Here is a 27,187-nt window from a genome sequence, read left to right as displayed (position 1 = left end):
AATCATCTGTGAACGTGTCTCAAATGTATCGATGTATTGAAAGAGAAACAGAGTATACTATCGAATCTAGAAATAAACGGCAGTCTGAAACTGACCCACAACGTGTAAACATGCGTTTATTCATTTATCCCCTTTTACTCCGATTCTCATCCGACGGACTTTTAGCTCATCATAACAGTGGCGAACGAGGATAAAGACGATTTCTTGTGGCAAATTTACGCGTGCATTTTGAACAGTATATTTTTATTGTGGACCAAGTTTATTGTGCTTTTTTATGGTGCTTAGTGCTATAATTTTGTCCATTTTTGGCAATGGATTTTTATATGTTTAGTGGTGTACTTTTTTTTGCAGAAATTCTTTTTTGTGAGACTTTTTCGTATTTTATCGTATTTGTTGATAAAATCATTTGTTGCTGCTCACGAATTTATAGATTTCTGTTTTATTGTCACCATTTGTTACTAAGCATTTTTGTGGTAAACATTTTTTTGTGGCGGTGCAGACGACCACTACTGTTTTTACGATGGCCGAGTTTACAACAATACCGGATGAAAAGCAATAATGGAAGATTGAGATGCTGAGGCACGGCGAGACGATCGAGAATAAAACCATCTGTTGGTCCATCAAAATGATAAGGCTACCAAAAAACTTGTTTGTCATAAGTGTTAAAAGCGTGCATTTAATCAGTTTGTGTAATTGAGTGTAAACTTTGTGTCGTGTTTGGTCTCATTTGGCTAAAATTGGTGGTATATGATCATTACGCCGTGGTCTTATTTTTTTCACAATAGCCTGTTTTTTGCTTTTGATGGAGTGTACACGAAAAAAAAAGATTACAACTTTACGACATTCTGTCGGTTTAGTTGAATCTAGTTTTTGACACAGCATGCGCTTATGCATGTTTTATTTCTTCCATGGTGGAGAATATTTTATGTCATTTTTATTTCTACGTTACTCTATAGTTCAAAAGCATTTTAGTTGCGTGAAGTGATTTTCAATATTTTTTTGGTTCATTAGAGCTGTTTAGTGTTTTTTTTTGTCAAAACCTTTTTGTGTGAACACGTACTGTTTATATACCAACTATGTATAGTAAATTGTAATTTGTTTTGACATTTTTATTTTATTTGCAACAAATTCACGGTAACGTTTTTGTGACGCTCTCCAACAAAGCATAAATAAAGCACTATTTTACAGAAAGCTCCATTTTACCATTTTTTGTCGGTGTCATGAGCAAATGATTTGTTCAGACAAACTATTTTGCGAGTTTCTGTTTTTGTCTGCATTTTATTTTGAGCGCACCATTGCAATGGATTTTTTTTCGGGGTGGAAAGAGGATCACCACCGATATGAACAATAGGACTATACTTCCGAACATGAGCCGCTATGGATTAAATGAGAAATGCAGAAATAAGAAGATGCTGAGATGGGTGAGAAGGCTACGAGATTATGGTGTGAACAGAGGCTGCCAGCAGATTATCGTATGCATTAATCGGAGTCATGACTTACAAGACAAGTGATAATTAGCAATAATGTTATTTCATAAAAAAAAAAACTAATTAGGGACGCTCTTGATTTTTCTTACATGAGTATGAAAATTATTCGTTTTTATAAACATTTAGAGTAAGCAGCTTAAGTCTTAAAAAAAGAGGTCTTCGATCAGAAGAGTTCTGAAATTGTATACTATGTGTTAGTTTTACAATACTATTGTAAAATCTCATAATGGGTGAAAGAGTTGTTGTAATCATCTGTGAACGTGTCTCAAATGTATCGATGTATTGAAAGAGAAACAGAGTATACTATCGAATCTAGAAATAAACGGCAGTCTGAAACTGACCCACAACGTGTAAACATGCGTTTATTCATTTATCCCCTTTTACTCCGATTCTCATCCGACGGACTTTTAGCTCATCATAACAAAAACCAAATATATTACGCACGAGAACTTACGTTTCTTTCTCTCCGCGAGCTGATTGATACGCGAAAAAAGAATCTCCGTACCCGTTCGCTCCAAGTACCTACTCCCAAATCCTGCAGGAACAGCGCCAACAGCTCATTAAGTCCTATATCGCACTCTGGAATAATTGGTGTAATTGGTTTAAAAGTACATTTACAATTTATTTCGATTACTTACGTTTGAAAATCTCCAAAATTTGCGAAAAATGTCCAGGTCCGCAAGGATGTCCGGCGCCATGTTGAGTTTTGGTATTTTTTCACACAGGAAGGTCACTTAAAATCGATATGCCACCCAACACTGAAGTTCTACGTGACCAATCACGTAGCATGGATATGACAAAATGTGACTCGAATAGGAATATCACGTAGAGATTACGAATGAATTAGAGGCTTTTATCGGAATCCGATAAACTAGGAATATGGAAGGCAAATTCCAATTCAAGTGATGAATCACGTACATCTAACGGGAACATTTTTTTGCGTGTGGAAGAGGGTACTAACGCACAAGCGTACCACAATGGATTCAAACAGCGCCCTGAAAAGGGCACTGTAATAACGCATAAAGCGAAAGAGAGCCTATAGCTCTTTACCACAGCGGGTTGAGAACAACAGAATATCCTGAAGATTCAGGCTTCTGAAGTCAGTTTCACTTAATAAGTGTTTACCGAATACTCGGAAACGCAGTTGCGCGAAAACTGGACAGTTACATATCAAATGATACGAAGTTCCATAATCGGATTCACAGCTATCACAGGCAAATGAATCAGCTTGCTGAATATTCGCCGTGTGATAGCTGAGTCGGCAGTGGCCAGTCAATGCTTTGACCAGCATGCTGCAATTCTGCTTAGACAGATTAGTTAGATACTTTGCTACCCCTAGAGATGGCTCAGTACAATACAATTTTGTTTGACGGCATGACTCCAAACTATTCCAGTATTGTTTGTGCTGAGTGGCAGCCCAGGTGTCAATCTGAAGCTTTATCCAACACTTGGATACCGGAAAAGCTGGCTCAGGGCCAATGAAGTCATGTGATGCTCCAGTGCGAGCTTACTCATCAGCCAATTCATTTCCAGCGATGGAAGAATGACCAGGTACCCATACAAGGTGAACAGCGTTTGCTGAATTCAGCTCCTCGATTTGAGTTCGACAAGCGATAACTATCTTCGACCTGGAGTTGGCCGAAGCAAGTGCTTTAATAGCAGCCTGGCTATCTGAACAGAAGTATATTACTTTGCCCATTACGTGCTGCTGAAGTGCGGAATGCACTCCGCACATAAGAGCAAAGATTTCGGCCTGAAAAACGGTGCAGTGTCTACCAAGTGAGTAAGACTGATACAGCCTTAGCTCACGAGAATAAACACCAGCACCTGCTCGACCTTCGAGAAGGGAGCCATCAGTGTAACATACGATGCCGTCCGAAATACTTCTTTCCAGATATCCAGATGTCCACTTTTCCCAGGAAGGGAATTTCGTGGAAAATGTCCTATATGGAAAATTACAAGCAATTGTAAGATCACTTGGAGCAAGGACAACTTTGTCCCAATTCACCAAAAGTGGAAACAACAAGGTGTGTGTTGAACTGCGGTTCACAGGAGTTTCCTCTAGTAAACCGAGTACCCATAGACGGTGAGTGCAAGAAAGTGGGGCAACGTTAAAGAGAACTTCGAGCGCTGTCGTAGGAGTTGAAGGGAACGCTCCAGACATCGCCATTAGGCACATCCTTTGGAGATGGCCTAATTTTGATTGGACCGTTCTCACTTCGCCATTTTGCCACCACACAAGACATCCATAAGCCAATATTGGACGAACAACAGTTGTGTAAATCCATTTGATATACTTGGGTTTAAGACCCCAAGTTGTACCAAAGGTTCGCCGGCATTGCCCGAAGGCCATACAAGCTTTCTTGATTCTGAACTCAATGTGAGGTGTCCAGGAAAGCTTGGAATCAAGAATGACTCCAACGTACTTTACCTGTTCAGTCACATCGATTTCAGAATCAAAGAGACGTAAAGGTCGAACACCATTACGGTTTCGCTTTTCCGTGAAAAGAACAATAGATGTTTTACTCGGATTTACCGATAGGCCATATTGGCGACACCAACCCTCAACTACCTGAAGAGCGTTTTGCATCAGGTCGAAAAGGGTGCTGATGCACATACCGACTAACAATGTTAGGTAGTCGTCGGCAAAACCATAAGTAGGAAAACCGCTATTATTGAGTTGCCTCAATAGCGTATCTGCTACGAGATTCCACAAAAGTGGTGATAAGACTCCCCCTTGGGGGCATCCACAAACACTCAATTTCCTAATCGCCACTTGACGCAATGTCGAGAAGAGATGACGGTTTTTGAGCATTTGATGAATCCAATTGGAAATCATAGGTGGTATGCCATGACCCCGTGCGGCTTCCAATATGGCATCGAAAGGCACGTTGTCAAAGGCACCCTCGATATCTAAGAAAACACCCAAGCAGGATTGCTTTTGAGCGAATGCCTTCTCGATATCGTAAACAACTTTGTGTAAAAGAGTCACAGTGGGCTTTCCAGATTGATAAGCATGTTGGTTCACATGAAGAGGCACATTGGCCAGATGAACATCACGGATGTGATGATCGACTATGCGTTCTAAGCATTTCAGAAGAAAAGAGGTCAAACTGATAGGTCTGAAGCTCTTTGATTCTTCATACGACGCGCGACCCACTTTCGGAATAAACTTTACAGTAATATCCCGCCAGGATTTGGGAATATACCCTGTAGCAAAACTGCAAACAAGTAGTTGTTTCAAAACATGTTTGAAATGATCAAATCCCTTCTGAAGCAAAAAGGGATAAATCCCATCTGCCCCAGGAGATTTGAAAGGAGCAAAGCTATTAAGTGCCCATTCAATCGATTCTAAAGTTATGATACTCCGAGCCGAAGCTAAAGAATCATAACTACAAGAAAAGACATCAGGTTCATCCGAAGATGTAATATCCACACATCCGGGGAAGTGTGTACTGAATAAACATTCCAAAACTTCCTCATCAGAGGAAGTGAAATCACCATTTGGCAAACGAAGTTCGTTCACTTGAAAATCCTTAGATTTTGTTCAATCGACTGGCTTCACTCAGACTGGAAACATTTGTACAAAGGTTTTTCCAGCCGGATCGTTCAGCAGACCGAAGAGCTTTCTGGTAGGCCTTGCGAGCCGACCTGAAAGCCTCCGATCCAGCCGAACGTCGTCTGTTCCAACTCTTTCTACATTGTTTCCTGAGCTTCGCCAGATCAGAATTCCACCAAGGGGTTCCTCTTGTGGTCTTCACAGACCGCAGAGGGCAAGCTTCTTCAAAAGCTTCCATGATGAAGGCCGTTGTAGTATCAACGGCATCATTTAAATCACTTGGAGTGTCAATTGATGGTGAGTATCCATGAAATTTGGCTGCAACCAAATCGGTAAAGAGATCCCAGTTGGTTGACCGGGGATTTCTGAAACGCAAAGTTTGCGAAGTAACATTCACATGCTCAAACAAGATGTAGCGATGGTCAGATAAAGATTCTTCATCTGACACATGCCAATTGGTCAGCTCGTGACTAATTCTGCTAGAGCAAAGCGTTATGTCTAACACTTCCTCTCTAGCAGATACCATGAAGGTTGGGCGGTTGCCTATGTTAAGTAATCCAAGATCTGTACTACTTAAGTATTCCATCAAACTGGAGCCTCTCAAATTGATGTCTGAGCTGCCCCAGATTATATGGTGAGCATTAGCATCACTACCAACAATTAGCGGAAGGCCTTTTGAAGTGCAGTATGCAATGACTTGCTTGAAAGTAATAAACCGAACAATAAACGTATTTCCTGTTGAGGTTTCCAACAGATACGTCGATTGTGATAGCACATACATCTCTGGTGGTTAGTTCAGAGATGAGTGTAGCAACGATTGCGTAGTTGACAAGCACACATGCTCGAGGCATGACACGTGAGTTTGCCATTTCATTTTTACTGAAAGTAGCAAACACCGGATTCACAAGGTTTCCTAGATAGAAATTCCCCTTACGAAAGTAAGGTTCTTGGACTAACGCCACTTGGGCTGTACCATTTTGCATAAGTCTACAAAGATTGATCGTTGCTGTTCTTTCGTGCTGAAGATTGATCTGAGCTATCCTAACCGTAGCCACTACCCAAACTAGGCAAGATTAAACTCTTAACAATCACAGCACAAGAAAGAACAGCAACAATAAAGCCAGATCGGTATCGATTTGAGTGCGCCAATGGCGAGGATGCACAGAATACACTGTGTAAAATGCATAATGCGAAACCATATAGGTGAAAATTTAAACTAATTAATAACATATTCATAATCACGCCAATATTCAGCCTCAAGAATGAGATTAAAGAAGGGCAGCTGACTGTCTCGGAGAAACACAAGGTCCTCTGCACCATTGCTCCGGTTAGCACAGTAAGGGCAAATACTGTGGAGGGTGCCCTGGTACTCCACAGGCTCCGTTTGCGATTAGGTTTTTATAAGACCCCCCTAACCATTCATTCCTAGGCACGGTAAGCGTAAAGCCGCATAACACCTTGAATTAGGGGTCACCTGATTAGTGGACTCCTACCACTGGAAAAGGCGGTCCGTAGTGCTATTCTTAGCCAGTTGAACTAACCGCTACCGACACTACACAGCTATCTAGGCTGATCGGGAAAAGAAGTTAATATTGGTGATCAACTTCATACGGGCCCGAACAGCCTATTTCTTCGAGAATCTTCATAGGGGTTCCCCCAGGAGTTCTTTCGCAGATTCCTCACTGTTTGTTCTCAACTAGTTCTCAATAAATTCTCTATAGATTCGCGCCGAACCCACCTTGTTCTAGTACTGAAATTGAGTGCTAGATAGTAGTAGTAAGTAGTACTAGAAAAGAGTAGCATATATTGAATATTTGCAAGTAGTAGAAAATAGCTAGCTTTCCTAGAATTTATAAAATAAAATCCTTATAAAATAAAATCCTAGAAATTATAAAATAAAATTGAATGAGTTGAAATCCCAACGAATGAAGTGGTCCAAAATTGTATCCAACGCAATCTTCAAAGTGAAATAAAGTATTCGTTAAAGCTCCATAAGTTTCCGTTATCCAAGAAGAAAATCTCCTAGTGGCGGTTAGTTGAACTTTGTAGACAGTGAAATAGTGCTTTAGCCGATAACACCACCTCCGCACGGTGTAACGCTACCCAACAGCCAGTGTCCGATTTTCACTCCGAAGCAACTTCCCCGGAAATCACGAACCTGCCCAAACACTCACTTTTTTCCGAGTTTTTTTTTCGAATTTACTCAGGATTTCCTCGGAGCGTTCTTCCAAAAGTTTCTCCTTCAATTAAATCTTATCTTTTTGAATTTTTATGAGTTTTTCTACTGAGGCCAATGCAAATATTGATTTTTTTGTCAGATTTCTTGGAGAATCCTTCTAGCAGTTTTTTTTCTGAATTTTTTGGAGTCTCTGGGAGTCATCCCATGTCTTTTCCCCGGAAGTTTTACAGGAATTTCCAGTAGGGACGGAAACTCTAGTAGAGGTTGTGTTCATTCGGGAGTCCCTACAGGAGTTCCACCAAGAATTCTTTGATGAGCGCCTTTTGGAATTCTTTTAGAAATGTCTCTGGATTCTGTGCATTCTTCCAGCAGTCTTCATATTTTTTTTCCAGAATTTCCTCTGCGTATTCCACGAGTTTCTCCTAAATTCCACCAGGAGATCCACTGGGCATTTGTCCGAATATTTTTGCAGCGATTCCTCTGAAAGGCATACTAGGACTTCCCTCCAAGAATCTTGTCTGAAGTTTTTCTGGGCATTCTTACAGGAGTTCCTACGGGAGAGATTTTTTCCAGCAAAATCTTCTAAGAATTCCTCCGAGTTATTTTCGAATAAGTTACTCTGAGATCTTGCAGTCATTCTCCTAGAATTTTCGCAGCTATTTTTAACCTTCACGTACCCGACCCCCGACAACTCATTTTCAAAATGCTGGCATTTCGTCAATTTTCATCCGATTTTTTCGAAGTCGCCCTCAATCGATCACAAATTGATGCAAGTTTATTATACTGTAGTGGCCATGTAATATCCGGAACCATTCCGGAGATATTCCGGATTGTACTGGGGTCAGAGGGTGGGGGAGGGGTCTGTTTTGCCAAAAGGCTAAAAGAGATTATTTCTTGTGTTATTGTGTTTAAGAGGCCACCTCGGAACCTGCTCCAGGTGTTCTGGAGCGGCCACATCAGTGGATACATACTTCAGTCATTTTTTTCTGCTCCATTTTTTCGAAATCATAAAGATAGATACGTCGCACGGCATGTTTTGGTTGAAAAACAGAAATGTCCCCGATGACGCCCCCGTGGAACCTGTGCTAGATGTTCCGGGCTGGCCATATTAGTTGAAACAGACTTCAGCCTATCGTTTCTGACTCAGCCATTCGAAATCGTGAAGATTAATACGTCGGACGGCGTGTTTACGTTGAAAACCAGACGTGTCCCTAATGAGGCCCCGCGGGACCTGTCACGGTGATCCGGATGGGTCAAGTTATTCAAATCTGGTTATCGCAGTTGTGTTTCAGTGTTCGCAACAAAACTTTGGCTGAAAAACGAAGGTTAACACACAATAACACACGAAATAATCATTTTTTAGCCCCATGACCCCAGCATAATCCGGAATATCTCCGGAATGGTTCCGTATATTACACGGCCACTTGAGTATAATAAACTTTCACCAATTTATGATTGATTGAGGGCAACTTAAAAAAAATCGGATGAAAATTGACGAAATGCCAGCATTTTGAAAAAGAGTTGTCGGGGGTCGGGTACGTGAAGGTTAAAGTTGCTCTGGAACGGCTTTCTACTTTCTTAAATTAAGAATGTTATAAAAAAAAACTCTGAGGGGGGAATCTCTGAGATACTTCGAGGGAAATAACCGGATATGCTTCAGAAAGAATAAACTGAGGTTCTCCGGAAGTTATTTCCGGCGACACTTTTGGAAGGATTCGTAAAGATATAAACGTGTTCTAAATTATCGATGCAGTTCTGGGAGGAATTTTTGAAGCAATTATTGAAGAATTTCAGCAGTAATTTCCGTTGATACTTTTTATAAAATTCTTGGAGTTGCTCACATATTCCAAATATAAAACTCAGATCAGAATTCCCAGAGTAACTCATAGAATAATTCACTTAGGAGTTTCCATGGGAACTTTGGGAGTAGTTTCGATAGTAATTCTGGGAAGAGCAGATAGCTCAGGTGAAATTCCCGGAGACGCTAAGGAAAGTATTACCGAAGGTTTTTCAAAAAGAATTCTTGGAGATATTCCGGGAGGAATTGCTGTGGGAATTTCCGATGGTACTCTATAAGTAATTCTAGGAGCAATTCTTGGCAGTATTTAGAGGCACTTCAGAAAGAATTACCGGGTGGTGGTTGAAAGGATTTGCGTACATACTCTGGGAAGAATTCCTGGGGCACTGAGCGGTTCGGAAGTTATGTTTTCCGGGGTTCCGGAAGTACTCTGAAAGAAATTATGAGGTACTTTTAGTGACATTTTAGAAAACGCTTTCGCAAAGAACTTCAAAGTTGTTTATTTCATACATTTCATTCTCCGTAGCCAATGCTCCGATTAAGCTGATATGTTTACTGTAACTGTATTTCAAATGTACTTTGGGAAAGAATTTAACAGCTGTATTTTTCATATTAATAAAAAAATACAACTTTCCATTTGTTTTTTTTTTTTTAATTTTCGTAAAATTTTAAGGAGATAGTTTCATACACCCACCAATAACAGGACTTCCATTAACCTGACATAATAATTGAATTCAGATGATCGAAAGGTATTATATCCAGCAATCAATTCTTGCCAAAAGATTTGAAATTGGTAGACTGCAACGTAACATATCAAAATTTTAATAATTTCCAAAACATAGTATAATTTGATTTTCAGCTGTGATTCAAAAACTGTTCTACTTAGATGTTTATTTTTGGAGCACGTCAATATGGTTAAAAAATGATCGTTGTTGATAAAAGTTCATGACTTTCGTTTCATTTTGTAAATTAGTGTTTTCGGAGGCCCTTGCGAAAGTAATTTTCAAAGGTTCTGTAGGAGACGTTTTCGGTGGTACTGTTGGAGGTATTTCTGGACATGTTCAGAGAAAAACTTTTGGAACTTCCGTTGAACTTCCACAAGAGCTCTAATCAGAATTTCCAGAGATATTCTGAGAAGAATTCTTGGGGGTACTTAAGGTATTTGTCTAGCACTGTAGAATGTCCTGCAGAATCTTAACCAAAGGTGAGATCGGTTGTAAATACATTTCCATAGGAATCTGAGCAAGAATATCTTCCAAAGTCCTATCATTGTTAAGGATTCTCGGATTCTCGGAATGCTTGGGGAACTTCTGAAGGCGTTGCATGCAAATCTACTGGAGTGATTCTCAAGAGGAACCTCTGAAGGAATTCCAAAAGGGGCTGTCCATTTATTACGTAAGAGAATTTTCGCGATTTTTCGACACCACCTCACTCCCCCTTCCTCCTTCCAAGATTTTTTTTTGTATGAGAATCCACATTTTTGTATGGCACGCAAGATTTCTCAACCCCCCCCCCCCCTCCTCTCCTTCCACATAAATCATCACGTAGTAAATGGAAAGACCCAAAAACTTCTCTGGGAATACTCCTAATTTGTCAGGGGTTTTTCAGAAGAACTTTTTTTTTATGAAGTTCCAATTCCAAGGAAATTTCTTCAGGATGTCGCAGAGAAAATCCAAGAGATAGATCTGGATCAATCAGTGAAACTCACAGGATGAACTCTGGATGAATAGTCGGAGGAAATCCTGTGGGAATTCCCGTAAAGGAGCATCCATTAAGTCACACTTAAATTGGATTGGAGAATTTTAACCCCGTTTTTACGTGGTTTTCCACGGTTGTCTCACTTTCACAAATCCCCCTCCCCTCTAAGCGAGGCGTACTTTATGTATGGCCCCTAATGCTCCTAGAAACTCCCTGGGGAACTGTCAAAGGATATCTGGAAGATCTCTGATAAATCTTAAAGTTCTAGGCGCAAAGGCAAAGGTATTGCCGAACAAACTTGTAGAGGAATTTCTGAAGGAGTTCCTGTGTAGACATTTCTGCAGGAACTTCTGAGGTAATATTCAGAAGTGCTTCTAGAGCAATTCTCAAAGAAACTCCAGGTGGAATTCCCGCAGGTAATGCCAAAGAAATTTCTTGTGCAAGCCTTAGAAGAAGTCTTGGAGGATTTCTCAAAGGAACTCCTATTAAAAGTTCTGAATACATTGACGAAAAAACTCGTGGAGGAATGCTCGGATGAACTTCTAGAGAAATTCTTGGAGGAACTGCTGAAGAAATTCCCGAAGAAATTGTAAAAATCCAAAGTGGAACTCCTGGGAAAACTCTAGGTAAAATCTTCAGAGGCAAACCTCCTGGAACAATCTATCGCACGTGGGACTCCTGAAAGAATTCAAGGTACAAGATGAATTCTATGTGGAGCTCTTGTACAATTTCCACTTGAGAGTTCTATAGAAACGTCTAAAGAAATCACAGATGAAGCTTCTGAAAAGATTCCAAATGAAACTTCTGGGGGAATGTCAGGTTGAAATTGCTAGCGAAATCTCAGCTGGAACTCCTGGAGGAATCCCAAGAAGGACTCTCTGGAATGATTTCAGGTAAAGTAGCTGAAAAATCCCAGATGGAACTACGATAGAAATTTCAGGTGGAACTCCCAGGGGAATTAAACGTGGAACTCCTAGCAAAATCACAGACGGAACTTCTGGAGGTGGAAGGAAACCTAGGTTATATCAGTCGGCCAGTAAGTCTGAAATAGACTAAAAACTTGAAGCATTTGAAGGCAATGTGCATTTAGTTTACAACTTGAGCGATAAATTTGTAAAAAAATACCACTTGTTTAGAGTGACGCTTCGAATTCAGTTTGATTTTCTATTCCGAGGATTTGTAACTTCACTTGTTCTGTGGCTTAGTTAATTAAAGCGCCGTACTAGCGTTACGAAGTCGTGGGTTCGAAACCCACAAAAACCAATGATTATTTTTCACAAATTTATCTCTGTCAGTTAAACGCACTTTGCCTTTAAATGCTTCACATTTCTACTTAATCTCTCGATTCCGAATTTGGCCACCTAGATAGCTTCCGGGAAAATCTAAATTCTGTAGCTTCAGTAAAGCTTTCATATTCACAGCAGGTCATTACCGTTGACCATAGATTCAACTAGATAGCGCTAAAAGGTGCTATCAGTCCTGGATAAGGACTGTTGAATGCCTTCAATACGACGGTTACGGAAATGAGAATCACTACTAGTAAACCAACAAGAAACCCCTTTAGCGCACAACAAGCGACCATCGCCAAATATAGCTTAAATGCTCCCAACATAACCTCAAATTCTCATAGTATTAAACTCTTCAACACTATTTTCCCATTACCTTAACCTTTCTACTTTTCTCCATCTTTTCTCCACAGAGTCTCTTCTACGAGATCCTCTCGGGCATCTGGGTGCGCAACGGGCTCCAGATCAAGGGCCAAGCCATGACCTACCTGCAGGCCAACTTCTGCAACTCGATGGTCGACATGGATCTGTTCTTTCTGCAGATCTGTGCCACCCAACTGCCGGCCAATATGTTCCTCACCGATTGCATCGCGATCTTCGGCGTATCCGAGTGGCTGGGGATGGGCGTACTCAGCGCCCCTCAAGAGATGGAACAGGACTCGATGCTGGAGGGGCTGCTGACGTTCCTTGCGACACTGATCACATCGCGGGTCAATCTGGGGAACGACGAAACGACGCAGTGTATTATTGAGATTAGTGCATTGCTGGCCACCGGGGACAAGACGCACAGCCAGCTGCTGGAACTGATGCCGGAGCGCTCGCTGAACGCTCACACGAGGAACTTCGAGCGGTTTCTGAAGGATCTCTCGGTTTATCGGCCGCCTCCGGTGAATTCGGAAAATCTGGAACAGGGTTTGTTTATGCCGGTGGCCCTGGTGTGGGAAAAGTATTACGATCCGTTGCATGTGTTGCTGCGGGCGGTGCACAGGCGGGACTTCCAGAACTCGATGGATCGGTTTAGTGGGTACGTGAAGGGCGAAGGTAAGATGCCGAGGAGTGGGAGTCTGTGGCCGCCGTTCCGGCTGCCGAGTTCGTGCGGGAAGGTGTACAGTGATCCGAGGAGTATTCTGAGTTCGCGGGTTCTGCACGCAACGATCTTGGCGATCTTCTACCGGGCCGTGCATACGCATAGCGTTTCGGAGCACATGTTGGCGCTGGCGGTGTTTCTGCTGGAAATGGCTGTGAGCAATAGCGAGAGTAACAAGGATTGCGGGAACGAATTGGAGCGAGGTGTGGGTTCAGGGACTGGGAACGGACGGAGGTCGTCCGAGGAGAGTAGAGATGCGGTGCCGGAGCTGTTGAACTGCTATCCGAGTAATTGTTTGACGGATAATCTGAAGATGACGATCAAGCGGATATCGCTGATACCGGGAGAACCACAGGTTATGCCGGCAAACTATCAGAATCAGAGCGCGGGAACGCCCACGTTCGACAGCGACGTGGAATGGGAACTGTCGGAAAGTGAAACGCTACCGATGTTGGTCGGTAGCGTTGATAACGAATACGGAACGCACATGAATAGTGGCGGGGAGGTGGCGATTCCGCAGGATTTGTCCGTGGTGCGGGGAAGCTCCCTGGCAAGGCGGATGGATGACGACGATGACGATGAGATGTCTCATATGATAGTGGACCCCATTCCACCGTTAAATCTGCGGCAGGCGTTGACTCTTCCGGAGTACCATAACAACAACAACGAGAGTAATAACGCAGTTATAAATTCCGGGACGGTGGCCGTCCCTCGGGTGACGAGCGAGATCTATAACGAAAGTAGCATGGAGTTGGTGATTCGACATGACTTCCCCGTTGCGCCGAACCAATCTTTGACAGCCAACGACACCAATCGGACGACCACTCCGGATACAACCATGTTCTCATCGTCGGTTCCCTCGAACCCAGGGCTGATGCTACCCTTCAATCGTGTTCAACCGGTTACAGTTCCTAGCAGACCGCAGCTTCCGGCGCCGCCCAGTGCCAGTACCGTGGTCAACGCAGTTAGCCCCTCGTCCACCAATACGAGTGGAGGCAGTTCCCAACTAGTCCATCAAATGGCCGGCAGTCGACCCCGGCACAAACGGCGTAACATCGAAGCCTCGAGAGATTCCACCCACGAAGCGGACACCGTACTGATCGAGGAAAGTATTCTGTCGCTTCTGCTGAAGCTTCACTCGCAACTGAGCGGGGCGTTGGACAGCTTCTCGCTGGAAGACGATGACGCTTCCACGGAGGATCATGGCGATGACGAACGAATGGACCAGGACGAAGACTCTTGCTCCTCATCTAGTCAACAGCGGCGCATCAAAGTGTCCGAATCGCGTATCGGAGACGGGCCGTATTTCATCGGGAACCTGCTGCGGAGGATCGCCCGGCTGGACGCCAGCTGCGCCCGGAAGATCGACGACATCCGCCACGCCCTGTGGCCGAACCAAAGAGAACGTCAGGCGGAACAGAAAGCACGTGAGGCTAAGGAACGTGAGGAGCGGAGCAAGCGGGCCAAGGAACGCCAGAAGAAGCTGATGGAGGAGTTTGCGAATCGGCAGAAGGCTTTCATGGAGCAGGCGGCAGCCGCCAATATGGATTGCTTCGAAGGGGACGAGGAGGACGAGGAAGAGATGATCGAGATGCCACGGGAGAAGGAGTACGACTGTATCATTTGCAATACAACCGGTCCGAGTACGGAGTCGAATCCGATCGGGTTGGTAGTGTTGGTTGAATCCAGCAGTATTGTGGGCCACCGGCGGAAGGAGAACGACCCCTGTCCCTTGCCATTGAATGAGGATGATAAGGCGCGACTGGAACGGAACGTTAAGATGTCCAATGAGTTCAACAAACGGGTTGATCTACTGCAGTGGAAGTTCGGATCGACGTCGTGGTTCCTGTCTCACAACATCGGATGGGAAGGCGGAGTTCATGTGCAGTCCTGTGGCCACCATGTCCACCTCACATGTCAGGATTCATATCTGAAATCACTACACACTTCGGCACGGCCACAGAACCTCAACGTTGAACGTGGAGAGTTCTTCTGCCCGGTATGCCGACAGCTGGCCAACTCGGTCCTACCTCTCAGTCCTTGCCTGGACCGGCCGACTCCGCTGATCCGAACACCTGCCCCACCGTACCCCAGTCTAGTCAACGACCTGATGAACCTCATCAAGGAGAACAAACGCCCTCCGACGACCACCAAATTCTACGAGGCCATGGGCCGAGCCATGGAGAACATGACCAGCTGCACCCAGCGGAACATCAAGAAGCATCCGGTCACCCTGCACAGCCTGTTCTCCTTCGTCATCTCAATCGCCCGGATCAACCTCGAATCGGAGGTGATACAACGGGGTGGTTCCCTCTGCACCCAGCGGGATCTCCGCTACAAACCGAAGCGGGACTGCATCGTTCCCCTACTGCATGTCCTGTCCCTGCACGTCCGACTGATGATCAACGACGATTCGCCCGTCCGGCTGAAAGTCGGCGAAGACTGGCCCGCGTGGCACTCGTGGGCGATTCTGTGCGGGCTGGCACTGGCACGGCAACACGACGACGCCGCAACGGAAGGATCGTCGGCTTCGGCCTCGATGGCCGGTGCCGTGGGAGCTTCGCTGGGTTTTCCTAGTAGTGCTGCCGCCGCCGGTTCGGAATCGGAGGATGGCAATTCAACGGCCACCACGTCGGCTCCAAGTTATGGTAATAATGAAGCCATTCCGGCGCTGTTGAACGATCCGTGTGCGTTGATGCTGAAGTTCATCCTGCTGGCGCCGCTGCATCTGGATCAAGGTAAGAAATCTTCTCGGTTTGTCCCACATTATCAGGATATTGAACATTCCTAAAACTTAGAACTGATTCCTTTCATGCATTCCAATAACATAGTCTACTCTAAAAGCAAAGTATTTAACGAAGTCATATGTAGGAAACACATAAAAAATTAACGGTTATTTGGCATAATGGACACTTGGCATGCGTCTACGCCGTTTATCTTGCCATTTTGGCATATAACTGCTTGGTATACATTTGTTTGTCATGCAGTTTGTCGTGATAGTAATTTGACACACCCAAGCAACACACATGTCTACAAAACAGAAATTCCTGAGAGAAATCCAGGAGGAATTGCCGAAGGAATTCAAAGAGGAACCACAAAAGAATTCTAGAAGAAATTCCCGAAAGAATTCTAGGAGGAATCACTGAAGTAGTACCAGAAGGAAACCTCGAAGGAATTCTAAGAGAAATCCTGAGAGGAATTCCATGAGGAATTTCCGTAAGAATTCCATGAGAAATTTCCGGAGGAATCCCATAAGGGATTCCCGAAGGAATTCCAACAGAAATCTCCGAAGATATTCGAAGAGGAAACTCCGAAGAAATTCCAGGATGATCTCCCGTAGAAATGCCAGGAGGAATCCCCGACGGCATATCAGGAGAAATCTCTGAAGAAATTTAAGATGGGATCCTTGAAGGAAGACCAGAAGGAATTCCAAGAGAAATTCCGAAGGATTTTTAGGAGAAATCCCTGAAAAAGCTCTAGGACGTATCCTTGAAAGAATCCCAAAAGGAATCACAGCAAGAATTCAAGGAGGAATCTCAGAAGGAACTCCAGGAACAATTCAGGGAGGAATCTCCGGAGGGATTCAAAATATTTCCAGGAGGAATCCCCGAAGGAATTCCAGGAGGAATCCCCGAAGGAATTCCAGGAGGAATCCCCGAAGGAATTCCAGGAGGAATCCCCGAAGGAATTCCAGGAGGAATCCCCGAAGGAATTCCAGGAGGAATTCCCGAAGGAATTCCAGGAGGAATCCCCGAAGGAATTCCAGGAGGAATCCCCGAAGGAATTCCAGGAGGAATCCCCGAAGGAATTCCAGGAGGAATCCCCGAAGGTATTCCAGGAGAAGTCCCCGAAGGGTTTCCAGGAGGAATCCCCGAAGGAATTCCAGGAGGAATCCCCGAAGGAATTCCAGGAGGAATTCCCGAAGGAATTCCAGGAGGAATCCCCGAAGGAATTCCAGGAGGAATCCCCGAAGGAATTCCAGGAGGAATCCCCGAAGGAAATCCTGGAGGAATCCCGAAGGAATTCCAGGAGGAATCTCGAAGGAATTCCAGGAGGAATCCCCGAAGGAAATCCAGGAGGAATCCCCGAAGGAATTCCAGGAGGAATCCCCGAAGGAATTCCAGGAGGAGTCCCCGAAGGAATTGCAGGAGGAATCCCCGAAGGAAATCCTGGAGGAATCCCGAAGGAATTCCAGGAGGAATCCCCGAAGGAATTCCAGGAGGAATCCCCGAAGGAATTCCAGGAGGAATCCCCGAAGGAATTCCAGGAGGAATCCCCGAAGGTATTCCAGGAGGAGTCCCCGAAGGGTTTCCAGGAGGAATCCCCGAAGGAATTCCAGGAGGAATCCCCGAAGGAATTCCAGGAGGAATTCCCGAAGGAATTCCAGGAGGAATTCCCGAAGGAATTCCAGGAGGAATTCCCGAAGGAATTCCAGGAGGAATCCCCGAAGGAATTCCAGGAGGAATCCCCGAAGGAATTCCAGGAGGAATCCCCGAAGGAAATCCTGGAGGAATCCCGAAGGAATTCCAGGAGGAATCTCGAAGGAATTCCAGGAGGAATCCCCGAAGGAAATCCAGGAGGAATCCCCGAAGGAATTCCAGGAGGAATCCCCGAAGGAATTCCAGGAGGAATCCCCGAAGGAATTCCAGGAGGAATCCCCGAAGGAAATCCTGGAGGAATCCCGAAGGAATTCCAGGAGGAATCTCGAAGGAATTCCAGGAGGAATCCCCGAAGGAATTCCAGGAGGAATCCCCGAAGGAATTCCAGGAGGAATCCCCGAAGGAATTCCAGGAGGAATCCCCGAAGGAATTCCAGGAGGAATCCCCGAAGGAATTCCAGGAGGAATCCCCGAAGTAGTTCCAGGAGGAATCCCCGAAGCAATTCCAGGAGGAATCCCCGAAGGAAATCCAGGAGGAATCCCCGAAGGAATTCCAGGAGGAATCCCCGAAGGAATTCCAGGAGGAATCCCCGAAGGAATTCCAGGAGGAATCCCCGAAGGAATTCCAGGAGGAATCCCCGAAGGAATTCCAGGAGGAATCCCCGAAGGAAATCCTGGAGGAATCCCGAAGGAATTCCAGGAGGAATCTCGAAGGAATTCCAGGAGGAATCCCCGAAGGAAATCCAGGAGGAATCCCCGAAGGAATTCCAGGAGGAATCCCCGAAGGAATTCCAGGAGGAATCCCCGAAGGAATTCCAGGAGGAATCCCCGAAGGAAATCCTGGAGGAATCCCGAAGGAATTCCAGGAGGAATCTTGAAGGAATTCCAGGAGGAATCCCCGAAGGAATTCCAGGAGGAATCCCCGAAGGAATTCCAGGAGGAATCCCCGAAGGAAATCCAGGAGGAATCCCCGAAGGAATTCCAGGAGGAATCCCCGAAGGAATTCCAGGAGGAATCCCCGAAGGAATTCCAGGAGGAGTCCCCGAAGGAATTGCAGGAGGAATCCCCGAAGGAATTCCAGGAGGAATCCGCGAAGGAAATCCAGGAGGAATCCCCGAAGGAATTCCAGGAGGAATCCCCGAAGGAATTCCAGGAGGAATCCCCGAAGGAAATCCTGGAGGAATCCCGAAGGAATTCCAGGAGGAATCTCGAAGGAATTCCAGGAGGAATCCCCGAAGGAATTCCAGGAGGAATCCCCGAAGGAATTCCAGGAGGAATCCCCGAAGGAATTCCAGGAGGAATCCCCGAAGGAATTCCAGGAGGAATCCCCGAAGGAATTCCAGGAGGAATCCCCGAAGGAATTCCAGGAGGAATCCCCGAAGGAATTCCAGGAGGAGTCCCCGAAGGAATTGCAGGAGGAATCCCCGAAGGAATTCCAGGAGGAATCCCCGAAGGAATTCCAGGAGGAATCCCCGAAGGAAATCCTGGAGGAATCCCGAAGGAATTCCAGGAGGAATCTCGAAGGAATTCCAGGAGGAATCCCCGAAGGAATTCCAGGAGGAATCCCCGAAGGAATTCCAGGAGGAATCCCCGAAGGAATTCCAGGAGGAATCCCCGAAGGAATTCCAGGAGGAATCCCCGAAGGAATTCCAGGAGGAATCCCCGAAGGAAATCCAGGAGGAATCCCCGAAGGAATTCCAGGAGGAATCCCCGAAGGAATTCCAGGAGGAATCCCCGAAGGAATTCCAGGAGGAATCCCCGAAGGAATTCCAGGAGGAATCCCCGAAGGAATTCCAGGAGGAATCCCCGAAGGAATTCCAGGAGGAATCTCCGAAGGAATTCCAGGAGGAATCCCCGAAGGAAATCCAGGAGGAATCCCCGAAGGAATTCCAGGAGGAATCCCCGAAGGAATTCCAGGAGGAATCCCCGAAGGAATTCCAGGAGGAATCCCCGAAGGAATTCCAGGAGGAATCCCCGAAGGAAATCCAGGAGGAATCTCCGAAGGAATTCCAGGAGGAATCCCCGAAGGAATTCCAGGAGGAATCCCCGAAGGAATTCCAGGAGGAATCCCCGAAGGAAATCCTGGAGGAATCCCGAAGGAATTCCAGGAGGAATCTCGAAGGAATTCCAGGAGGAATCCCCGAAGGAATTCCAGGAGGAATCCCCGAAGGAATTCCAGGAGGAATCCCCGAAGGAATTCCAAATAGAATCCCCGAAGGAAAACTAGAAGAAATCCTTGAAGGAAGTCCAGAAGGAATACCCGACGGAATTTCAGGAGGATTTCCGTAGCCCCTGAAGGAATTCTGAGAGGCATTTCTGAAGGATTTCCATGCGGAATCATCGAAAGATTTTCAAATGGAAACTCCGAAGGAATTCCAGAAGAAAGCCCCTGAGGGAGTTCAGGAGGAATTCCAGGAGGAATTCCAGGAGGAATCGACGATGGCATTCCAGGAAAAAGTTCAGGAGGACCCTGACGGAATTTCAAGAGGAATACCCGACGGAGTTCCCTGAGGATTTTCTGAAGAAATTACAGAAGATGTCCCTCCAGGAGTCCCAGGGGGAACCCCTGAAGAAATTCTAGGAGGTATCTTCTAAGGATTTCCAAGTGGAATAATCGAAGGATTTTCAAGAGGAAACCCCGAAAAAATTCCAAGAGGAATCGCCATAGGAAGTCTAGGAGAAATATCCGAAGGAATTCCAGGAGAAATCAGCGAAGCAACTTTAGGAGGAATCTTCGAATTAGTTCCAGGAGAAAGCCCCTGAGGAAATCCAGGAGGAATACCCGACGAAATTGAGGATATCCTGAAGGAATTTCAGAAGAAATTCCAGAATGAATTCTAGAAGGAATCTCCGAAGGAATTCCAGGTGAAATCCCTAAATGAAATCCAGGAGGAATTCCTAAAGTAATTCTAAGAGGAATCATGAAAGAAATTTCTGGAGAGAATCACGAAGGAATTCCAGGAGCAATCCACGATGGAATAACAGGAGGAATCACCGAAAGAATTTCAAGAGGAATCCGCAAAGGAATCCCCTAGAGAATTTAAGAAGAATTTCCCGAAGGAATTTTAGGAGGAATCTTCGCACATATTCGAGAAGGAATTCCAGGAGAAATCTTCGAAGGAAGCCCAATTCCCGAAGGAATTCCGGTATGAATCTCCGAAGGATTTCCAGGCAGAGTTCTCGAAGGATTTTCAAAGGAATCTCTCAAAGGGAATCTTTCCGGGTAGGGGGAAGGATTTGTAGGAGGTATCCGCTAAAGAATTCCTATAGGAATTCCAGAAAGGAAATGCTGGAGGAATTCTTGTAGAAACTCCACACAGGGAAAAATTTCTACTCAGTGACTGAGTTGGTCTTACTCAGAAATCGAAAAATCCTTTGTTTTCTTACTCAGTTTCCGTTAAAAGTGGGACAACCCATTGCCAATGGGTTGTCCCACTTTTAGCCGAAACTGAGTAAGAAAACAAAGGATTTTTCGATTTCTGAGTAAGGCCAACTTAGTCATTGAGTAGAATTTTTTCTCGGTGCATGAAAGATCCCTCAAGAATATCCTGGAGATATGCTTGATTATGATCCTAAGAATATTATTGAAGAAACTCCTACAGGATTCCATAAAAGAACTCCTGTAGGAATTCCTGATCGAGCTTCTGGAGAGATCACTGTTGTAACTCCTAGAGGCATCCGTGAATCCTCCTGGAAAAAAAATCTCAATCTCAATCTACAATCTGAAAGGAGGGATCCCTGGAAGAACTCATGGAAGAATCCCTAGAGGAACTTCTCGATGAATCCCCAAAGGAATCTTAGAAGGAACTCTTATGTAAGAATCCCTGAATTCTCCTGGGACTCCTGGAGAGATTTCTGAAGGGAATCCTGTACGAATCTGTACGAATCCCTAAAGAAATTCAGGAGGAATCTCTGAAGAAACATCTACAAGAATCCCTGAAACTCCTGGAGTAATCTCTGAAGGAACTCCTGGACTAATTTCTGTAAGAACTGCTGTAGGAATTTCTAAAGGAACTTCAGAATGAATCCCTGCAAGAACTCCTAGACTAATTTTTAAAGCCCTCTTGCAGGAGTTTTGGAAGAAACTTCTTACGGAGTTCTAGATGGATCTCCACGAGGCATTTAGGAATCCTCCTGAAGGAAGCTCTGAAAAATGTTCACGAGATATCCCGAAGTAATTCCAATGGGAATCCGTAAAGGAATTTTAGGAGGGATTCGTGAAGAATTTCCAGGAGAGATGCCAGAAGGAATTCCTGTATGAACCCTTGATGAAACACCCGGAGTAATCCCTTAAGGATCCCTACAGAACGTCAGGAGAAATCCCTTGTGTTGGAATTTTAGAGGAATTTCTGAAGGATCTCCTGGAGGAATCTCTGATGAATATCCTGGACTATTTCCTAAACAAACGTTTGTAGAAATTCCTGAATGAACTTCAGAAGGAATCCCTGAAGGAACTCTCAGACTAATCTCTGAAGGACCTCCTATGGGAATCCCTGAAGGATCTTCTGGATGAATCTCTGATGTATCTTTAGGTGGTACAGCAATCGCTCGATAACTGACTGCTGTTTAACTGGACTGCTTTTTAACTGGGCGCTCGATAACTGGACCAAAGTCCAGTTAAAAAGCAGTTGTCTTTCAAAAATAAACGAATTTTAACCTCACATTTTGCAAATCAGTAAACAAAACAAAATATAACAATAGCCTCCGGCTCCGGCAGCTCAGTCCAGTTATCGAGCGGAAGCTGTAGTACATTATGGTGGTACATTATACCGAATTACCATTATGCCAAATGTCCTTTGTGTCAAATGACCTTATGCTTACCAACCTCATGCCAAATAACTTTATGTCAAATGACACAGATCTATTTGGCATGATGTATTTCATTAGACTGATATATTTGCACTACTTAATTTTTTGCTATGCCAAACGACAATTATGCCAAATGACCTTGTGTCAAACTACACAGACCCTACGTTCGCTATGTAGACTTTCTTGCTTCTAGGAGAAGCGCTTTTAGAAAGGCAGTCCAGTTTACTACTTATTATTGGGTCTATGTCATTTGGCATAATGTTCACTTGGCATAAACAAGAAGGGTGCATATACTCGATATGCTAAATGTCCATTATGCCAAACGGCTGGTATGCCAAATGGCTTTGCCAAACGTCCTTATGACTTTATGTTAACTGTTCCGTTCCCCTTTTTATTCAATACTCAACTATAAGCAATTCAATTCTAATCCTAATCCCGCTTATCCCTCTCCACCAGCATACTTCACTTGCATCGTAAAAGTGATGTACAACCTGCTCTACTACCAAATCGTGCTGCAGCTGTGCACGCACCTAACGGACGACCAATGCGAGTCCCTGGTGGAACAATACTCCAGTAACCTCCACGTGCGCGAAAAAGGCGTCCGCAGCATCGGTGCCGCCATGGCTTTCGTCCTAAACAACCTGGAACGCTGCCGGTACATCCGTTCCGACAGTGTCCTCATGACGGACCACTCCTCCTCCTTGGGATCGATGATGGACCAATCGGAAAGCAGCAGCAAACCATCCACACCGAACGGTGCCACTTCCTCCGGTAGCGGACACCTGGACCTAGCCATGCTGGAAAAACACCTCCAGCGACTGTGTTTGCCGTTCCTCCGGGTGGCAGCCCTGCTCCGTCACCACATCTACCACGCCGAGATTCCGGAAATCCCTGGCCCCCAGTGGGAGTTCAGTCGACTGGTGTACTACCTGGAACTGGTCACCGTCAGCATGGATCTGGACAAGTTCAACGCCAGCAAGGCGTTGTGCTTCCTGCCCGGAACGGAACTGGCGCTGCCCAAGTTCTGGTGCGACCAGCTGAGGGAGATTCGACCAACGTACGAATCCACTCGGTCGCTGATCGTTAGTCAGCATATCGAGTGGAAGCAACCGCGGCTGCTGGGGTTGCCACGGGAGTATGAGCGGTTGTTTACGGTGAGTTTTGTCGGGTAATATTGGAAATTTTGAGCGGATTTTGATCATTCTGTTTCACAGCATTACCACGAACAACCCTGTCCCAAGTGCCAGAACGTGCCGAAGGAGAGCTCGATTTGTTTGCTGTGCGGTACGATCGTGTGTCTGAAACAGGCCTGCTGTAAGGAACAGGAGTGCTGTGAAGCTGTGAGGGTGAGTCTGAAATCAAAAACTTAATCGTCGTAAGGGTAGAAACATAAATTTTTGATTTGTCCTTTTTAGCATTCGATCAGCTGTGGCGGAGGAACCGGAATCTTCCTGGTGGTGACGTCGACGTACATCATCATCATCCGAGGGCGACGGGCGTGTCTGTGGGGTTCGCTCTATTTGGACGACTACGATGAGGAGGATCGCGACTTGAAGTGAGTATTGTTATTTAGTCACACTCTCGTATATCTAGTTGTGTTTTGAGCAGTTCCTTTGAGAAGTTTTGGCAGGATTCCTAGAATTATATAAAAATTTTGGAAATTCTGTACCACATCCTACGGTCATTGAGGAAGGGAGTTTTGTGGAAGAAAGGACCTTCAATATTTGTTGCCTAAACACCTAAAAAATGGAACGAGCTCACCAATACATTCAATATTTTTGTCCATGTGTCCACCACAGGACACAAACATTGTGGATCAGGTGGCGCTTTTCACTGACTCGCTACTGCAAAATAAACTATGAAATATGATCGCATAATTGTCCCATATGAATAGAAATCACGATACTGGAGACCGTGGAAGTAACGGAACCCCGCATGTCAGCTCCGGAACACACCCTTTCAACAATGTTGTCAGGAGTGATATCTCTACCGCGTATCTCCTGCACCTTTGCTCCACGAAGCGTGGCTATACAAAGAGCACATGCTCCGCGGTTTCGTCGCAGTCTGCGCATTCCGGGCCCGGGCCCAAGATTGACCCTTGTGGTACTCCCGCGGTGATGTACCTCTTTTCGCCCTCGTCCGTGTCATAGAGTAGCACCCTATTCTGGAAATAGCTCTCCAGTATCCGGCGTAAGCTATCTGGGACTCCTAGGTGTTGACTGGCGCATTCAATGGCTGCCCAACTAACGCTATTGAACGCATTCTTCACATCCAACGAGACTACCGCGCAGTAAGAAATTCCTCTACGCTTTTTCTGGAGCGGTATCTCGGCCGTTTCGGTAACGGCCTCAATAGCGTCCACCGTCGATCGACCTTTCCAGAAGCCAAACTGGTTATCCGAGAGCTCAGAGTCGTCTGGTTTTTCAGTATAGACCATTAGCCTCGACAGAATGATTCGCTCTAACAGTTTCCCGGAGGTGTTCAGAAGGCAGATAGGTCTGTATGGCCGACTTGATGGCTACCGTCGGGATACCGTCCGGACCCGAAGCCTTGTTCAACTTGAGTGACTTCGCAATTACGATGAGCTCATCGTTCGTCACTGGGGCTACCTCCCCTTGGTCGGTTCGGCCAGGGGGGGGCTTGGTGTCAGCTCATGGTCTGATATCGTGGCGCGGGAACAGCGTTTCCACGATCTTCTGCAGCATCACGGGTGAGCGTTCCGGGGGCGCTGACGCTCCTTTCGTTTTGGCCATGACTACTCCCGAGGGTGTCGTGTTGGCTGCCTGGCAGAGATTTTCGAAACACGCTCGTTTTCGTGTCTTAATCTCTTTGTTCAATGCCAGTTTTGCCGCCCTAGGCCTCACCTCTTTCCGCTCTACCCTCATCGGTACGAGCTCTTTGCATCCTCCTCCTCGCTCTTAGGCAGGACGCTCTGACACCACCAGTATACCGGTTTCCGTCCATTTCTGGGTAGCGCACGCCTAGGCATCGCGGCATCGCACGCACGGCTTAGAGATCCGGCTAGATCTTCACTGGACAGATCGTCGGTGTTAGTCTCCGTAAGCAGTCTTTCGACGAATGACGCCTTACCGAAGCGCGAGGTCAGCCATCCTCGACAGCTGTCGATGACCTTCAGCTGCGTCCTCCTTCCACCATGTTCCACCAGTGGCGTAGCTAGGAATTTGGGGGCCCGGTGCGGAAGCAAATTGGTAGGCCCCCATGAAAATTACATAATAGGGTGGGGCGGGGCAAGATGGGTCGCCTAAGGATGGATCACCATAACTTTGTAAATACAAATCGTATTGGTTTGTATTCGTCCGCTACTTTTTAATACACTAGTTAGCTATGCTAAAAGTCGATAAAAAGTTCATTAAATACAAAATATGATGTTAAACAAGCAGTTTTAAAAAGTGATCGATTTTGCGCCGTGAAAAAAGTGCGGGGCAAGATGGGTCACCTTTTAAGTAATTCACATTTTCTCAACGAAAAACGTCAAAATATAATATTTGTTCCGCATTCATATATGCTCCATATCCATACTGAGTAAACAAGAGCTACTAGTAAACATTTTATAAATTTATTTGGAATATAAAAAACTTTACGATTTGAGTGGTCCAAAGGCGACATGAAAATCGATGTTTTCACTAAAAAATTATCATAATTTTATGTTATAATTTTGAGCGTTCATTCCGCTTGATTGAAGTCATTTATGAGATAGTCTTCTAATAAAAAATAAATAACTTTTGAATGCTCCAAAAATACGTTCAAAATTAAAGGTGACCCATCTTGCCCCGCGGCCGTTTATATGGAGATTATATGGAATGTATCGCATAAGAAAAATGGCTAAAAATCATTTTATTTTTTATTTCCAATGAGAGTGAATAATTTTTCAATCAATGCCTAAAACTTTTGTACATGCATGCTGGTCATCTAACAAAATTATTAACATAATCAAAACATGAGTAATGCGCCCGAAAATGGCACTGACCCATCTTGCCCCGCGACCCATCTTGCCCCGCCCCACCCTATGTACATATTTTACAATGATAAATCTATACATTTAACTGTCGAATGATCGCACTGTTGTATTTTGTATAAAACGTTGAAAATCTCGCTTTTTGTACTCAGCATTATAGTGATGCTGGTAGTGGTGGCCAACGGAAAGTTAAACATTATTTTCTGTAATCCTTTATGATTTTTTTCGAGAGCGCGAGATTTTTTATAAGAATTATGCCGAAAATGTTTTTAGCAATTTATTTAGGAATTGCACAAAATAATCCTTTCAAAGATTGCTTCACTTTTTTCTTTAAGAAATCTTTCTTGAAGAATAATTTGTTTTCAAGAATCTTTTAAGTTCTAAATGATACGTTGTCATTCAGTATTCCTCCAAAAGCACTCCTTCAGGAATGTTTTCAAAAGTACTACAGAGTTATTCAAAAGATTCTTGCAAAGGCTTCATCAAGTATTTCTCGAAATATTAGTTCAGGAATCTATCAATTATATCTTTGAGAATTCATCTAGAAGATCATCTTAAGAATTCTTGAACAATTCCAGGAAAAAAATACAACAAAAAAAATCACCAATGATCCATTCAGAACCAGATATTCTTCCAAGAAATTACATCGGGATTCCATCAGAGGAAAAGAAGCCCTTCTAGAATTTCTTTAAACATTCTTTCGTTTCTTTCAGGGAACCCTCGAAATAGTCCTTTGATGATTTTCCATGAATGTCAAGTTCTCCATAGATTCTACAAGTATTTCTCAATTATTCCCTAAGATAACTCTTCCAGATATTTCTCCAATAACTAAACATGGAATTTCCTCAAGCATTTATAACTTATCTTGGCGTCCTTTTTAAGATTTCATCAGAAATATTTCCTAGGATTACTTCAGAAATTCCACCAAGG

The 27,187-nt window shown here is 44.7% G+C and overlaps 1 protein-coding gene across 1 annotated transcript in view; it reads left to right on the top strand.

The window, feature by feature from the left end:
* The window catches only part of LOC109433612 (E3 ubiquitin-protein ligase Ubr3), a 229,740-nt gene that overhangs the window by 187,588 nt on the left and 14,965 nt on the right, over nt 1–27,187 (top strand). Inside the window, exons 8-11 of the mRNA XM_029861117.2 lie at nt 12,421–15,832; nt 22,738–23,435; nt 23,496–23,627; nt 23,697–23,836. Of these exons, the coding sequence (XP_029716977.1) occupies nt 12,421–15,832; nt 22,738–23,435; nt 23,496–23,627; nt 23,697–23,836 (4,382 nt within the window). The remainder of the gene's footprint in view (nt 1–12,420; nt 15,833–22,737; nt 23,436–23,495; nt 23,628–23,696; nt 23,837–27,187) is intronic.

This window comes from Aedes albopictus, chromosome 1 (genome assembly GCF_035046485.1).
Source record: "Aedes albopictus strain Foshan chromosome 1, AalbF5, whole genome shotgun sequence".
NCBI classification, from domain to species: Eukaryota; Metazoa; Arthropoda; class Insecta; order Diptera; family Culicidae; genus Aedes; species Aedes albopictus.
This window is presented reverse-complemented; position numbering and strand designations above follow the sequence as displayed.